At 36.6% G+C, this 18193-nt stretch overlaps 1 protein-coding gene and 1 pseudogene across 2 annotated transcripts in view; both read left to right on the forward strand.

The window, feature by feature from the left end:
* Nucleotides 1-18193, forward strand: part of TRAK2 (trafficking protein, kinesin binding 2) — a 95208-nt gene that overhangs the window by 29699 nt on the left and 47316 nt on the right. Inside the window, exon 2 of the mRNA XM_011950006.1 lies at nt 6744-7033. Within this exon, the coding sequence (XP_011805396.1) occupies nt 6943-7033 (91 nt within the window). The 5' untranslated portion in view covers nt 6744-6942. The remainder of the gene's footprint in view (nt 1-6743; nt 7034-18193) is intronic.
* Nucleotides 14279-17021, forward strand: LOC105517406 (annotated as a pseudogene). The gene has a single exon (XR_001002663.1). The product of XR_001002663.1 is annotated as an SCY1-like protein 2 pseudogene (transcript).

An 18193-nucleotide genomic window follows, 5' to 3' on the forward strand; every position in this document is an offset into this window, starting at 1 on the left:
ATAGGAACACTTTTACACTGTTGGTGGGACTGTAAACTAGTTCAACCATTGTGGAAGACAGTGTGGTGATTCCTCAAGGATCTAGAACTAGAAATGCCATTTGACCCAGCCATCCCATTACTGGGTATAAATCCAAAGGATTATATATCATGCTGCTATAAAGACACATGCACATGTATGTTTATTGTGGCACTATTCACCATAGCAAAGACTTGTAACCAACCCAAATGTCCATCAATGATAGACTGGATTAAGAAAATATGGCACATATACACTATGGAATACTATGCAGCCCTAAAAAAGGATGAGTTCATGTCCTTTGTGGGGACACGATGAAGCTGGAAACCATCATTCTGAGCAAACTATCACAAGGACAGAAAACCAAACACCGCATGTTCTCACTCATAGTTGGGAATTGAACAATGAGAACAGTTGGATACAGGGTGGGGAACATCACACACCGGGACATGTCGTCTGGTGGGGGGAGGGGAGAGGGATAACATTAGAAGAAATGCTTAATGTAAATGACGTGTTAATGGGTGCAACACACCAACATGGCTCATGTATACATATGTAACAAGGCTGCACATTGTGCACATGTACCCTAGAACTTAAAGTATAATAATAATAAAAGGTAATATTAGACAGAAGACATCATCTTTTTCTCAGGGCTGATAGCTAGGGGGAAACTAACAGGAGTGCGCATTTGAGTGTCTACTGTATGTTGGGTACCAAACTAGAAATTTGTCATTTTTATTTAATTCTCATGTCTGACCCTTCTTATAAAGGGTAGTTATTAATATCCCCACCTTGAAAACGAGGAATGAGACTCAGAAATGTTAAATAATGGGCCCAAGGTCAGAAAGCAGTAAATAAGGTTACAATTCAGACTTGTCTAATGTCAGGCCACATCCACGGTACTATGTTCAGTACTGCTACTCCAAGCTGATCTTTCTGAGGAGCTCAGATTTAGACAGGGCATGTTCAAAGGGCTTATTTTAGATCTAAAAAGTCCCCAGGAAGAGCATACCATTGCCAGATCACCCTTGACCTAGTGCACAGTCTGCAGGCTGGACAGGTTCCTGAATTACCCTGGAAGTCAGCATTTTTCCTGCATAACTCTTTAGATGGACTTAGTTCTTAGTTCAACTTGGTTTTCTCTATTCTGCTGTGCAAGAATTAAGACTAAACCATTAACAAAACCTCCAAAGTTAATTTGCAAAGCAGTTTTCTAGAACAGAGGTCCCCAACCTTTCTGCCACCAAAGACTGATTTCGTGGAAGACAATTTTTCCACGGACCAGTGGAGATGGGGAGGGTGATTTGGGGATGATTCAAGCACATTACATTTACTATGCACTTTATTGCTATTATCATTACACTGTAATATGTAATGAAATAATTATACAACTCACCATAATGTGGAATCGGCGGGAGCCCAAAGCTTATTTTCCAGCAACTAGACAGTCCCTTGGGAGGGTGATGGGCGACAGTGACAGATCATGAGGCATTAGATTCTCATAAGGAGTGGGCAACCTAGATCCCTCCCATGCGCGGTTCACAATAAGTGTCGAGCTCCTATGAGAATCTAATGCCGCCTCTGATCTGGCAGGAGGCAAAGCTCAGGCAGTAATGCGAGTGATGGGGCGTGGCTGTAAATGCAGATGAAGCTTCACTCACCCACCTCCTGCTGTGCAGCCTAGTCCCTGACAGGCCACAGATGGATACAGTTCTATGGCGCGGGGGTTGGGGACCCCTGCTATAGAACAAAGATCTAGAGTCCATAGGTGAAACATACATAATTTTTGTGTTCCTGTGTGAGATATAGAAATACAAAAATAGAAACTAAAAATAAATGGTAATGTAAATATATAATCAGATCAGCTAGTGCATAACAGAGTGGTGGGCATAAGTTCTCAAAATTATCATTAGATTTTTCACAGTGGTCTTTGATTCAAATACGATTAAAAGAACCACAGCTCTGAGAATTAGTGTGGACCAGTATGAGAGATACTTTGCTTTTATCCTATTCCTTTTCAGTCTCTCTCTCTCTTCACAAACAAATATATAACTTATGACTTTTAAAAAAAAAAATGCTTTCTGGAGTGGGGCACGGTGGCTCATGCCTGTAATCCCAGCACTTTGGGAGGCCGAGGCGGGTGGATCACCTGAGGTCAGGAGTACGAGACCAACTCGGCCAACATGGTTAAACCCCATCTCTACTAAAAATACAAAAATTAGCCAGGCATAGTGGCAGGCGCTGTAATCCGAGCTACTTGGGAGGCTGAGGCAGGAGAATCACTTGAACCTGGGGGTAGGGGTTGCAGTGAGCCAAGATTGCACCATTGCACTCCAGCCTGGGCAGCAAGGGTGAAACTCCATCTCAAAAAAAAAAAAAAAAAAAAAGCTTTCTTAGAAATTGAAAATAGCATTTAAATGCATTTATGGATGTAGAAAGTAGAAGTCTGTTGTTTTGTTTACCTAAATTCTGTGGAAATAGTGATCTAATTACAAGTATGTAAATGTGGAAGGAAACCCTGTTTAAGAAGTTAATCTAGGAAATCTTTGATTTAAGTAGATGGTGATTTTATGACTGAACTATTTTTCTACTGCAGAACAGGTGTTGGTCAACTTTTTCTGTAAAGAGACACATAGTACCTAGATTCTGTGGACTATGAAGTCCTTAAAATTACTAAGCTCTACTGTTGTAGCCTGAAAGCAACCCATTGACAATACTTAAATTAGTGTGGCTGTATTCCAATAAAACTTCCTTTGTGACACTGGAAATTGAATTTCATAATTGTCACATGTCACATAATACTATTCTTTGCCTTCCAGCCATTTGAAAGTATAAAAGTCATTCTTAACTCACAGGTTATACAAAAACAGGTGGCAAGCCAAATTTGACTGTGGGCCAAATTTGCTGACCATGCACTAGATAGCCTGTTATACACTAGTGCACAGTTATAAACTAGTGCATGATTTGCTGATCATTGACTAGATAGCCTATTATACACTAGCACATTTATTCTTAGATTTCCGTTGCCATTCTGTTTTTTTAAAATGTATCACTAGATTCCTAAACTATAAATCTAGGTCTTTGGAGTATTATTTAAAAGATCTTGATAAAAATTATATGTGACATAAAGACTTACATAGCAAGTGATATTTGGTTCTCTACCCAAAAATGATCATTTCCCCGCTTCTTGGTTGGCAGAGGCCCTAGTTCTGATTTTGCTCAGGTAGCAAGCAATTGTGTACTTCAGGGAAGATTGCTTTCTTCTTCCTTCCAGGTTCAAGGTGTGACTCTTTATTGGTTTGATTCGTTAGAATTCCATTTCATTTATAGTGACTGCTTTAGGGATGACAATTCTGGATGATACGATATGTGGAAAAGAATTCAGTTGTATACAATGGACTTTTCCTGGAATATGAAAAATGAATTTTTGACAACTGGAATTAAAATTAAAGTATGCAAATTAATATATTAGAGCTTTACTTCATATTGCACTGGCTAACACAGATTACTATACTGGCAAACATTTCAAGAAAATAGTTATGTATATGAAATATAATCTTTTTTTTTTTTACCAAGACTGATTTTATTTAAAATACACTTGGAATACATGATTATTGATCTAAGCATTTCCCTATCACTTTTTAAATTGTGTACTATATACTTTGTGTTATATAGTGCAGTACTTAGTTACAGTAAAAGACATGTAAAATTTGCCATTTTAACCACCTTAAAGTATATAATTCAGTGAAATTTATTATGGTATATTTACAATGTTGTGCCACCATCACCACTAATTCATCAAATTTTAAAAAAAAATTTATTTTTAAGCCAAATTTAGCAGTGAGGGACTATCTACCAACTTTAATGACACTAATGTTAATAAGTTCTGATCATCCACTGCCATCGAACCAGCTGTAATTGATCAAATTTTCATCATCATAAAAGGAATCCCCATATGCATTAAGCGGTCACTCCCTATCCTCCCCTCTCCCTAGTTCCTGATAACTACTAATTGGCTTTTTCACTGTGGATTTGCCTATTTTGGATATTTTATATAAATGGAATCATGTGGCTGGCTTCTTCTACTTAGCATGTTTTTAGGGTTCACTCACATTTATTCAGCATGTATCAGTACCAGAATCTTAAAGTATTTATTAAAATTTTCTGAGTTCAAATATAGAAAAATCAGGGCTGGGTTTAGTAGCTCATGCCTGTAATCTCAGTGCTTTGCGAGTTGAGGCAGGAAGGAGAATCACTTAGGCCAGGAGTTCAAGGCTATAGTGAGCTATGATTGCACCACTGCACACCAGCCTGGGTGACAGAGCAACAGAGCAAGACTCTGTCTCATATGTGTGTGTCTGTGTGTGTGTGTGTGTGTGTGTGGTGGTGGTGGTGTTGCTATTGTTATTCCAACATAAAATTATAAACTCCTCTTTTGGGAAGGACTGCTATTTATTATATCTCTTTTTTTTTTTTTTTTTAGTAAAATGTTTTATCATTTACAAAGTAATAGAAATTGGTAAGAAATGGAAAACCCATGCCAGTAACCACAGAAATGTTTGAAATTTTACTAATCTATGGGGATCTGAAAGTCTAGGTGTTGGGAAATCCTGGTCTGTACTCACTGAACGCCACTCTTACCATCTCACTTCCCGACACCTTGCAGCCTGTCTTTGGATCCAGTCTCTTGGCTGAACTGGTTTCTGGAAAGTTGTCATTGATTTTATGGTCCCTTACCCCTTTTTTAATAAACCGAATTTTCCTTTTGACTTTTGTATAATGTTTAATTCTGTTCACATTCTATCTCTGAAACTCTCTTCCCTAGGATTTGCTCAAAGCACTTCTCTATTCTTCTGCCACAGTAACCATTTTCAGTCTCCTTTATTTACTTTGTTCCTTTCTACTTCTTGAGGGTAACTCTCTTGTAAAACATTGAATATTTATGATGCCTGTGAAGAGTAGACATGAGAATGGATTAACTATACATGGAAGCCACAAGTTGCCAAGCAGAGACTGTCTTGATATAAACCAAATAAGTAGAATTGAACAGTTTTACTAATGACAGTTCCTGATTTTTTTAAGTATGCACATATATTTAGTACATTACATTCCTTTGTATGTTCCCCTGTTATTAAACTATTTATTTATAGATGTTTAGTTCCAATTGTGTGGTGTGTGCTTTTTTTTCCCCCAAACCAATACTGTATGGGCATCTGTATCCCTACATCTTGGCACACTTAGTGAGTATATCCATTGTGTAAATTCCTGGTGGTAGAGCTGCTAAGTTACAGCATGTGTGCATTTAAAAGTTTGGTAGACATTGCCAAATAGCCTTCTGAAAGCTTGTACCCTTTGTACTTTTTTTTTTTTTTTGAGACAGAGTCTTGCTCTGTCACCCAGGCTGGAGTGCAGTGGCACAATCTTGGCTCACTGCAACCTCCGCCTCCCAGGCTCAAGCGATTCTCCCACTTCAGCCTCCCAAGTAGCTGGGATTACAGGCACATGCCACCACACCCGACTAATTTTTGCATTTGTAGTAGAGACGGGGTTTCACCATGTTGGCCAGGTTGGTCTGGAACCCCTGACCTCAAGTGATCGCCTGCCTCAGCCTCCCAAGGTGCTGAGATTACAGGTGTGAGTCACCATGCCCAGCCCCAATTTGCACTTTTATCAACAGGGTTTAAGAGTGCTTCTTTCTCTACACCATCTCCAGCAAAGAATATAATAAAACTTGATGTTTGCTAATCTAGTGGTGAACTTTTTTTTGTTTATATTTTTGTTTTAATTATGAGTGAAGTTGAGCATCTGTTGTATCAGTGGTTCTCAACCAGGGATGATTTTTGCACCCCCTCACCCCAGCCCGCTGGGGGCATCTGGCAATGTCTGGAGACATTTTGGATAAAACTGGAGAGGGTCTGGGGAAGAGATTCCACTGGCACTTAGTGGGTAAAAGATCCTACAATGCACATGACGAAGCAATAACTGGCCCAAAATGTTAATTTTCCAGGATTAAAAAACCCTGTTTTGTATTATTTCATTTCATCTTCTTCATTGGTTTATTATCTGTAATTCTTGAGTTTTTTAATTGGTTGGTTTCAGGTTTATAGTATACTTCTTTAACTTATCACAGTCTATCTTCAAGCCATATGTTACTATTTCCTGTGTAATACAAAAGCCTTACACCAGTGTATGCCCATTTCCCCACTCCTGGCCTTCGTGCTACTGCGAAACATTCTACTTCTACTTATGTTATAGACTCTACAATACGTTATTAGTGTATTACTTTAAACAGTTATCTTTTTAAAAAAGTAAACAGCTTTGTTTAAATATAATTAACATGCATCAGATTACACATTTCATGTGTACAATTTAACCACTTTTGATATGCATTTGTAAAACCATCACCACAGTCAAAATAATGAACATATTCATCATTCCAAAAACTTTTCTCCTGCCCCTTAGTAATTCCTCCCTTAACTCCAGGCGACCACTGATCTACTTTCTGTCACTATAGATAAGTGGACATTTTCTAGAATTTTATATAAATGAAGTCATAAACTGTGTATTCTTTTTTTGTCTGACTTTCTTCCAGCATAATTATGAGATTTATCCATGTTGTATGTATCATTAGAAAAACATTTTTCATGACAGATATTTCAATTTATTAGATTCCTGTTGTTAAAGAGCATGCTGAGTTCTAGTCACTTGATATATTTTTGTTTTAGGTCATGACTCTCCAAAGTATGATAATCACATGAGAGTGCTCATTGCTACGGATGCCTTTTGACTCATCAGAGAAAATCTGTCTAAAAGAAAATATCCATGTGACCAAATCCATTTCATTATTGAATGGCTTGATGGATTTCCTTTACTCTGATTCATACCAAAGCTGTCCTTCTCAACCAAAGCAAGAAAGGATCCTGCATGAGTCAATCCCAGAATGCAATTTTTACATCACCAACAGGTGAAGAAAACCTCATGAATAGCAGTCACAGAGACTCGGAGAGCATCACTGGTAAGTCCAGTTTAATAAATATTGAAGTGCTGTCGCTTACGGGAGAAAATGCAAATGCCTCAGTCCAGCATATGTGACCTATCATGATGAAACCCAAGCCTGCCTTTCTAGTCTGATGTCCTCAGGGAAAGACTGAATTAATCTCTGCATCCCCTGTGTCTCCTGACGCATTAAGAGCATCTGTCTTTCATGTTGTTTCTTGTCTATGTCGGACTCCCCTGTACCCTGTGAACACCTGGTGAGTAGTAGCTGCATCATATCCATCTGATCTCCACAGGGCAAGGACAGAGTTACCTGTGTTTGTATACCCTGCAGGTACCTAACAGCAGTGCCTGGCACACAAGACTCTTGGGGCGTACAGCATATAACAAACATACATATAGGCCCATAACACCTTATCTGTAAGACTAAATCAAAAAACTCTGAGCACTCCAAGTTTTTTTCTATACTTTTATTCAAACACTCATTTGCCCACAAAACCAGACTTTGGCTGTTTCTAGACTTAACTCATTTAGTTTGAATACTTATATTTGCTGAAGATTTATTTGTGTATTTAAATATGAGGTGCTGCCGCAAAACCAGCTGGGGATGTTATATAACATACAGTTAATGTACAGTGCTACTTTTCTAAAAATCTGAAAAATTCTGAATTCTGAAACCCATCAAAACCCAAAGTTTTTTTTAATTTATCCTCATTGAGGTATGTTTATTAAGATACAAAAAAATACACTCACTTTAAGTGTACAGTTTGAGTTTTGACAAAACTATACACTCCGTGTAACTGCCAGTACAAACAAGTTCGAGAAGTTTTTATCATCCCAGAGAAAGTTCCCTTGTACACAGATCTCCCCACCCCTCACCTCCGGTTCCAAACAACCACTAATCTGTTTTCTGCTACTTTAAATTAAATTTGCTTGTTCTAGAATTTCATGTAAATTGAATCTGTGTCTTTTGTGTCTGCCTTCTTTTGTACAGCAAAATGTTTTTGAGATTTATCCACTTGTGATAAGTATCAGAAGTTTATTCTTTTTATTGCTAAGCTGGAACTTATCTCTGCTATTGTAGCAGAAAAGCAGCCATGGACAGTACATGAAAAAATGAATGTGACTGTGTTTCAATAAAAGTTGATTTACAAAACCAGGCAGGGGCAGCAAGCTGAAGTTGACCTGTGGGCTGTCGTTTGCTGACCTCTGCTGTATATCATCAACACTTGGTAGTGTCAGTGGTTTTGATTTTAGCCATTCTAGTAGGTGTGTACTGATATCTCTGAGATTTTAATTTATATTTTCCTGATGACTCATGATGTTGAGCACCTTTTCATGTGCTTATTAGCCATATCTAGATTTTATTTTGAGTTGTTTATTCAAATCATTTGCCCACTAAAATTTTATCTTCCTATTGAAATGTAAGTGTTCAATTTTAAGTGTCCTTTACATGTTCTAGATGTAAGTCCTTTGTTAGATAAATGGACCGTATTTTCTCCCAGACTTTGGCTTGCCTTTTCATCTTCTTACTAGTGTCTTTGGAAGAGCGATTTTAAATTTTGATGGCGTTTATCAGTTTTTGCTACTATAATTCATATTTTTGTGTCATTTCTAAGAAATCTTCGCATAAAAGGAAAAGTTTGACAGTTTTTACTTCTACTTTTAAGTCAGTAGTCTACTTTTTTGATTATGGAATTAGATTAAGGTCCAAATTTTTGTTTTTTGCTTTCCAGTTGGATATTTCATTGTTTCTTTACCATTTGTTAAACATGGTCGCTTTACCCTTATTGAAATACCTTGATAATTTCATTGAAAATCACCTAGTCATATATGTATAGTTTCTATTTCTGAACTCTATCCTGTTCCTTTAATCCCTAAGTCTATCTTTACAGAACTACCACGTCTTATTTACTGTATAATTCTATAGTAAATCTTGAAATCAGATACTACAAATTCTCCAACTTTACTCTTCTTTTTCAAAAATTATTTTGGCCATTTAAGATTTTTCACATTTTTATATAAATTGTATAATTTGCTTATCAACACTTGAGCCCAGGAGTTCAAGAGCAGCCTGGACAACATAGTGAGACCCCCATCTCTACAAAAAATAAAAACAATTAGCTGGGCGTGGTGGCATGCACCTGTAGTCCCAGCTACTAGGGAAGCTGAGGCAGGAGGATAACTTGAGCCCAGGAGATTAAGGCTGCAGTGAGCTATGATTGTGCCATTGCACTCCAGCCTGAATAACAGAATGAGAGACCCTGTCCCTAATAATAATAATCAGCTTGTCATTTTCTTTCAAAAAAGAATGCTGGACTTTTGAATGGAATTACATATATTCTGTAGAGAATTGATAATTTAAGAATAGTGAGTCTCCTAATCCATAAACTTGATATATTCTCCATTAGCTTAGTTAGGTCCTCTTTAATTTCTCTTAACAATATTTTATAGTTTTTATTGCATAAGTCTTGCACATATTTTATTAAATTTAGTCTTAAGTATTTTTTAAATGGCACTGTTTATTTAATTTCATTCTCCTACTGTGTGTTACTACTATATAGAAATGAAATTGGTTTTTTTAATGTTGACCGTGCATTCTGCAACTTTGTTTAACTTACTAGTTTTCATAACTTTTTGGTAGATTTCTTAGAGTTTTCTACATACACCATAATGTCTGCAAATAGAGACAGTTTTGCATATTCTTTTTCAATCTGGATGCCTTTTATTTATTTTTCTTGCCTTATTGAATGAGACACGATCTCAGTATATTGTTGAATAAAAATGGTAATAGTAAACATTCTTGACATATTTCCAGTCTGAGGAGAAAAGTTAGAGTATTTGACCATTAAGTCTCTTGAGAATACCCTATATTAAATTGAGAAGATATCCTTCTCTTCCAAATTGGATGAGAAGTTTTTAGCATGAGTTTTGTCAAATGGCTATTTTGCCTCTGTTGAAATACTCATATGGTTTTTCTTCCTTTGTCTATTAGTGTGGTGAATTCTTTTGGTTTAGTTTTGAATTTTAAACCAGACTTGCATTCCTGGAAAAAACTACTTGGTTATGATATATTATCTTTTTTGTATATGACAGGTTTTATTTACTAGTGTTTTGTTAGGGAGTGTGTGTGTCTGTGTCCTTCCTAGTCCCATTACTAAGGATTATTGATTTGTAATTTTTTCTTTTTTTTTGCAATGTCTTTGCTTGATTTTGATATTGAGGTAATACTGGCCTTGTAAAATGAGTTGTGAAGTATGCCTTCCTCTGTGTTTGGAAAAAGTTTGTGTGGAATTGGCATCACATTATTTTTCATGTTTTTACTTTTTAAACTAATCTAAATCTTTACATTTAAAGGGCATCTCCACAGATAACTTACAGTTGGGTCTTTTCTAAAAAGAAAATCCAGTCTGATCATCTGTACTTTCTATTTGCGGTATTTGGACCATTTAATTTTAATGTAATTATCACTGTAGTTGAGGCTACTGTACTCCTATTTTCTATTTTTCTATTTGTTCCATCTTCCGTTTTTTCCTCATTTTCTTTTTTTACATTTATTTTATTTTATTTTAATTCTACTGTTGACATATTAGCTATACCTCTTATTTTTCTCAGTGCTTTCTCTAGGTTGCAATACGCACCTTTAACTTACCAAAGCCCACCTTCAGATAACATTATATTTAATACAGTGACACTCTTAAAACAGTATTCTTCCATTTCCCTCTACAATTCTACATATTATTATTATTATGCCTTTTACATCTACATATGTCATATACGTAATACATTATTACTTTTGCTTTAAATTGCTAATTATGAATTAAATAAATTATGAAAATAAAAGGCTTATGTACTACCCACAGATTTACCATTCTGTTATTTCTTTGGTAGATTGAAGTTCCCATCCAATATGCTTTTTGCCTGAATAACTTTAACATTTCCTGGGATATGGGTTGGCTGGCAATGAATAGCCTTAGGTTTCTGCTTGTGTAAAAAATAAAATTTCTTTTTTTTTTTTTCTTGAGAATGGATCTCATTCTGTTCCCCAGGCTGGAGTACAGTGACACGATCATGGCTCACTGCAGCCTGAACCTCCTGGGCTCAAGTGATCCTCCCATCTCAGCCTCTTGAGTAGCTTGGACCACAAGGCATGCACCATCAAACCCAGCTAATTTTTTCTTTCTTTATTTTTTTATTTTTTTTATTTTTTTAATGTAGAGTCAGGGTTTCACTATGTTGCCAAGCTGGTCTTGAAATCCTGGGCTCAAGCAGTCCTTTCACTTTGACCTCCCAAAGAGCTGGGATTACAGGAGTGAGCTACCACGCTTGGCCTATTTCACCTTTTTTGAAAGATATTTTTCACTAGCACAAGATTCTAAATTGGCTTTTTGTCCATGTGTTTTAATGATGCTGTTCCATTGTCACCTATCTTGAAATGAATAGTTTGCATTCACTCTTTGTTCCCTTAAATGTAATGTGTCTTTTTTTTCCCATCTCTCTGCTTGTAGGATTTTTTTCTTTATCACTGGTTTTTAGCAATTTTACTTTGGTGTGGTTTTCTTTGTATTTATCCTGCATGGAGTTGAAATTCTTTGAACTATAGGCTTAATTGTTTTAATTAAACTTGGAAGAATTTGGCCACCACTTTTTCAAATATTTTTTCTGTTCTTGCCTCTTTTTTCTTCTGGGACTGCAGACTGCTTAATATGACACAGCCACTGATGTTCTTTTCAGATTTTTACCCCCAATCTTTTTTTTCTCTGTGCTTCATTTTAGATAATTTCTATTGCTATGCTTTCAAGTTTACTGTTCTTTTCTTCTGGAGACTATCTAATCTGTTTATCTTATCTAGTGAATTTTTTATTTTAGATACTGTATTTTAGTTCTGTTTGAATTTTTAAAATACAGGTATATCTTCTGTTTCTCTTATTAAGTTACTGTTTTCCTTTTAAATTTTTGAGCATATTAAAAAATAGCTGTGTTTAAATGCTGCTTACTAGTTCTGTTATTTCTGTCATTACGGGTCTGTTTCTGTTGACTCATTTCCCTCCTGGTTATGGATTACATTTTATTTATTTTTGCATATCTAGTAATTTTGTATGGACTGGTGAATGTTATGAATGTTACATTGTTAAGTGTTTGGATTTTGTTGTCTTCCTTGGAAAAGTGTTAAAATTTGTTTTGGCAGGTCTTTAAGTTATTTGCTGATAAGGTTAAACCTTTGAGGCTTGTTTTTAATCTTTGCTATGTGGGTCTAAAGATCATACTGTAGACCATGCTCTAGTATGCTTGATTCTAGCAGTGATTTAATTCTCTTACCAGTAGGCATGACTGGAAAAAAAATGGGCATATGGAAGAGACATTTGGAGGATAAAAAGGTAGAGAAGGAGTTGTCAAGCTTGGGCAAGAGTAATAAATGGAGCATTATCAGAATATGGATGCAAGGTGGAAGAGCTAGTCTAAAGAATATTTAGCTTAATCTACTAAGCCTGGATTGTACACTCATTTTTAATATTACATTTTGGAAGTAGGGAATTCATGACCTTGAATTTTCACAGGATTTCATTAATACCTATTTGAAGAAAACGTCTAGGGACTAGTATCTCTTGTAATAATGTCACTTTTGTTCTTCATTTCCACTATACCCTTGAATACCTAATAGTCTGTTTTTAGCGCTGCATGTATTTATAGTCAACTTCTCTTCCTGAGTATTAAAATGACAATCTATATGTAACATATCGAGCAGGAAAAATTCGGATAATCACATGGAACTTGTAATAATAGAATTTGGATATATGTTCAGGTCTCTTATTTAAGAGCTCTGTAAGGATTGAGAGCTTATTTAGAACCATATTTAAGGTTTTAAATCTGCCTCATCTCTGTCTCATTGTGATGATCAAGCCACTGCTTCTCCTTCTGGGTGAATAGGAATGTCTGATATTGCCAGCCTCCTTGTATTTAACTTATTAAAATGTCATTGTTAAGTCAAGGTCAAGTAGCAGGAATTTACTGTCTTAAGGATTTGTGTTCTTTACCAGTACTTTGTTGTTCTTTGCCAGAGCTAGAGCATGTTTCATTATACTACCCACAAAGGAAATACCACATCTCTTTAAAAGTGAGAGGGCTGACATGACATCCTGTATTTTCTCTATATTAAGCCCTAGTATTTTAAGCATGTTAACAGGAATAACTCTCCTTTTTTGTAAACAGCTAAGTTTGGAAGGTGTTAAATGATGGGCAGTACTGGGAACAGGAAGATAGTGGCAGATACATAAAGACACAAAAGCCCAGTTTTGTTCAGAGATGGGGGGTGGGTGTTGTAGGTGTGCAAGTGAGAGAGTAGTGATGTAAATAGTATTCAGTGAGTACCTATGATCTACCAGATACCCTGGGTGCCTTAATTGCTTATTTTAGTTACTTCTTACTACTGTTTTGAGTGATAAATGATCTTTATTTTACAAATGAGAGAAATTAAGGCTCTGAAAGGATAAATCATGTGTCTAACTTAATTAGTAGAGGAGTCACATTCAGAAGCTACGTCTGATGCCAAAACCCAGGATCTTTCTAATATTAAGAATGAAAAATAAGACAATAAGTAGATTAGACACCTGGAGGAATTAGGAGATACATAGGACTAATACTGTATGTTGGAGACATGATGTGTAGGAACTTGCTTTCTAGGACAAGTTGTCAGCCTTTGTCCTGTAAATGGCGGATAGCAACAAGAATGGGTACAGTGCTGGATAGGAAGTCAAGACACACGTCTGGTGGTTCTGTTGTCCTCAGCAAGTTACCCATCTTTAAGTTTCAGTTTCCTTATCTAGGAGGCAGGATTGGATGGTTTCTGAAAGTACCTTCTACCTTTAATACTCTGTAATTATTTAGATACTATAGCAACCTTATTTTAGCAATCTTGATTTGATCTCTAGGTCTAAAAACTCAATAGTAATACAGTAATAAAAGTAGCTGACAATAGGTCTTTCAGTCTTTTTCGCCCTCCCTTAGTCTCTGTCCCCAGTCCCTCCCCTCCCTACCCCTTTCCCTCATCCAGCTCAGGCGGTGTTTGTGCTCTGTTTGTGCCCGTGGGGGTGGTGGAGGCGATGGAGTAAACAGGAGGCAGCTGCCAGGTGCAAAAGCAGAGCAGGAACCGCCTATGTTTAGGGGGGCGGGGAAAAAGAGCCCCAGCTGTGCCCCTCCTGGAGGAGAGAGAAAAGGTAACTATGACTGCCCAATATTGCAGCCATGGAGTCCATGTGGTAATAAATTGAAGAGTACTGTTACAAAAGTAACAGCTGATGTCACTAGTGCTGTAATGGGAAATCCTGTCACTAGAGAATTTGATGTTGGTCGACACATTGCCAGTGGTGGCAGTGGGCTAGCTTGGGAGATTTTTAATGGCACAAAAAAGTCAACAAAGTAGTGGCTGTTTTTGTCTTTGATGAGAAATTATTGACAAATATCAAAAATGTGAAAAGGATCAAATCATCGATTCTCTAAAACAAGGAATCCAGCACTTAACTCGACTTCAACACCCTCGACTTCTTACTGTCCAGCATCCTTTAGAAGAATCCAGGGATTTCTTGGCATTTTGTACAGAACCAGTTTTTGCCAGTTTAGCCAGTGTTCTTGGTAACTGGGAAAATCTACCTTTCCCTATGTCTCCAGACATTAAGGATTATAAACTTTATGATGTAGAAACCAAATGTGGTTTGCTCCAGGTTTCCGAAGGCTTGTCATTCTTGCATAGCAGTGTGAAAATGGTACATGGAAATATTACTCCTGAAAATACAATTGTGAATAAAAGTGGAGCCTGGAAAATAATGGGTTTTGATTTTTGTGTATCATCAACCAATCCTTCTGAACAAGAGCCTAAATTTCCTTGTAAAGAATGGAACCCAAATTTACCTTCATTGTGTCTTCCAAATCCTGAATATTTGGCTCCTGAATACATACTTTATGTGAACTGTGAAACAGCCAGTGATTTGTATTCTTTAGGAACTGTTATGTATGCTGTATTTAATAAAAGGAAACTTATATTTGAAGTCAATAAGCAAGATATTTACAAGAGTTTCAGTAGGCAGTTGGATCAGTTGAGTTATTTAGGATCTAGTTTACTTACAAATATACCTGAGGAAGGTTGTGAACATGTAAAGCTACTGTTAAATGTAACTCTAAGACCAGATGCAGATCAAATGACAGATTCCCTTCTTTGATGATGTTGGTGCAGTAACACTGCAATGTTTTGATACCTTATTCCAAAGAGATTATCTTCGGAAATCACAGTTTTTCAACAGACTGCCAAAGGTTCTACTGCCCAAGCACGTCATTGTGCAGAGAATTTTGACTTGTTTGACTTCAGAATTTGTAAACCCTGGCATGGTACCTTTTGTTTTGCCCAGTGTTCTACTGATCATTGAGGAATGCACCAAAGAAGAATATGTCAAATTAATTCCACCTGAACTTGGTCCTGTGTTTAAGCAGCAGGAGCCAATCCAAATTTTGGTAATTTTCCGACAAAAAATGGATTTGCTACTAACCAAAACCCCTCCCGATGAGATAAAGAACAGTGTCCTACCCATGGTTTACAGAGCACTAGAAGCTCCTTCCATTCAGACCCAGGAGCTCTGTCTAAACATCATTCCAGCCTTTGCAAATCTTATAGACTACCCATCCATGAAACGTACTTTGATACCAAGAATTAAAAATGCCTGTCTACAAATGTCTTCCCTTGCTGTTTGTGTAAATTCGTTAGTGTGCTTACAAAAGATTTTGGAATACTTGGATAAGTGATTTTTACTTGATGATATCCTACCCTTCTTACAACAGATTTCATCCAAAGAATCTGCAGTCTTCATGGGTATTTTAGGCATTTACAAATGTACTTATACTCATAAGTTGGGAATCACCAAAGAGCAGCTGGCTGGAAAAGTATTGCCTCATCTTATTCCCCTGAGTATTGAAAACAATCTTAATCAGTTCAATTCTTTCATTTGCATCATAAAAGAGATGCTTAATAGATTGCAGTCTGAACATAAGACTAAGCTGGAACAACTTCATATAATGCAAGAACAGCAGAAGTCTTTGGACATAGGAAATCAAATGAATGTTTCTGGGGAGACAAAAGTTACAAATATTTTGAATCAGCAAATTGACAAGGTTGTTAACCACATTGGAGCAGACCTTCTGACTGGCAGTGATTCTGAAAATAAAGAGGATGGGTTACAGAATAAACGTAAAACAGCATCACTTACATTTGAAGAAAAACAAAAATTAGCAAAAGAACAAGAGCAGGCACAGAAGTTGAAAAGCCAGCAGCCTCTTAAACCCCAAGTGTATACACCTATTGCTACTGTTAAACAGACTAATGACTTGACAGACACATTGATGGATAATATGTCATCTTTGACTAGCCTTTCTGTTAGTACCCCTAAACCTTCTGCTTCAAGTACTTTCACTTCTCTTCCTTCCATGGGCATTGGCATGATGTTTTCTATACCAGTTGATAATACAAAGAAAAATTTGACAAATGGCCTAAATGCCAATATGGGCTTTCAGACTTCAGGATTCAACTTGCCTGTTACTACAAACCAGAACTTCTACAGTAGTCCAAGCACAGTTGGAGTGACCAAGATGACTCTGGAACACCTCCCACTTTGCCAAACTTCAGTGCTTTGAATGTTTCTCCTGCGGGTGCAAAGCCGACCCAACAAAGACCCACAGATATGTCTGCCCTTAATAATCTCTTTGGCCCTCAGAAACCCAAAGTTAGCATGAACCAGTTATCACAACAGAAACCAAATCAGTGGCTCAATCAGTTTGTACCTCCTCAAGGTTCTCCAGCTATGGGCAGTTCAGTAATGGGAACACAAATGAACATGATAGGACAATCTGCCTTTGGTACGCAGGGTAATCCTTTCTTCAACCCACGGAACTTTGCATAGCCACCAACTACTATGACCAATCACAACAGTTCAGCTAGCAGTGATTTAAAAGATCTTTTTGGGTGAGGTGTCTGCCTTCTATTATGAAGGATTATTTCAGTTTTAATCATGGGTGAACTGATTTACATCTTTATATAGTTGGCTTGGAGGAACTGCTTCTATGGGAAAGTGAATTGTTCTGTGACAGAAAACATCTGTCACAGATACTATGCCAGCATAGTAGTTGTATGGACTTCTAACCAGTTGAGTTTTTTTAAAGCATTGAGGATTCTTTTTCTCTTACCAACTCCTCTTCAGGTTTTTAAAGACCCAACCCTTCCCAATCTCAAAGAGAAAAAGGACAACTGAGTTATCTTGAATAGCTGAATTTTTTAATCAAATGTTTGTTTTGGCTTGTGAATCTTTGTGTTATTTAAAAAATTGAGTTGATGGTCATTGCAGGCTCATCTATTAAGTACTACATGGTACACAGTCTGCCTTCACAAGTCATTAGTGTTCATTTTAATATGTGAAAAATCTTGATGCTGTATTGATTTGCTTGCATTTAAGATGACAGTGAGAAAATGATAAGCATAAAGGGATCAGGTTATTTGCTTTTTCCAAACTTACTTTTCAGATGAACTAATGTTTAGTACAAAGAGACTGAGCAAATACTACAAAATTTAACTTAACCTACATTTCATTGGCTAACCATCTTAAATGCAAACTAATCATTGTAAATTATATTTTAGCATGGTCTGCCTCAAATGGTAATGCATTTTTCTGCATTCACTTGGATATATTTAGAATCACTTAGGTATATGCTGATTTGTTTGGATATTTGACAAAGCACTCGGATGTGATTTTCCCGACTACTAACTTCATATTTCATTTCAAATTCAAACTTCTGAGGTTGCAGCATATATGAATTGCATTTTCAAAAGGAGATTTGTAAGAATTAAACTGTATTTAATGGGTAAACTTTTGAGATTGCTGTATTGTTTCAAATGTAATAAACTTTACTTCTCTAAAAAAAAAAAAAAAAAAGAAGCTGACATTGATAGAGTGCCTCCACAGTGTGCAAGGCATTGTACTAAATACAAGTATTTTTCATGCATTTGTCTCATTTAATTCATATAACCTAGGAGGTAAGTACCTTCTCCATTTTACAGATGAGGAAACTGAGGGTTAGAGTTGAGGTAACTTACCCAGTGTCACGTTGTGGTATGTGTAGAGTCAGGACTCAGACCAGAACTATC

The sequence above is a fragment of the Colobus angolensis genome, unplaced genomic scaffold (assembly GCF_000951035.1).
Source record: "Colobus angolensis palliatus isolate OR3802 unplaced genomic scaffold, Cang.pa_1.0 Scaffold30, whole genome shotgun sequence".
Classification (NCBI taxonomy): domain Eukaryota; kingdom Metazoa; phylum Chordata; class Mammalia; order Primates; family Cercopithecidae; genus Colobus; species Colobus angolensis.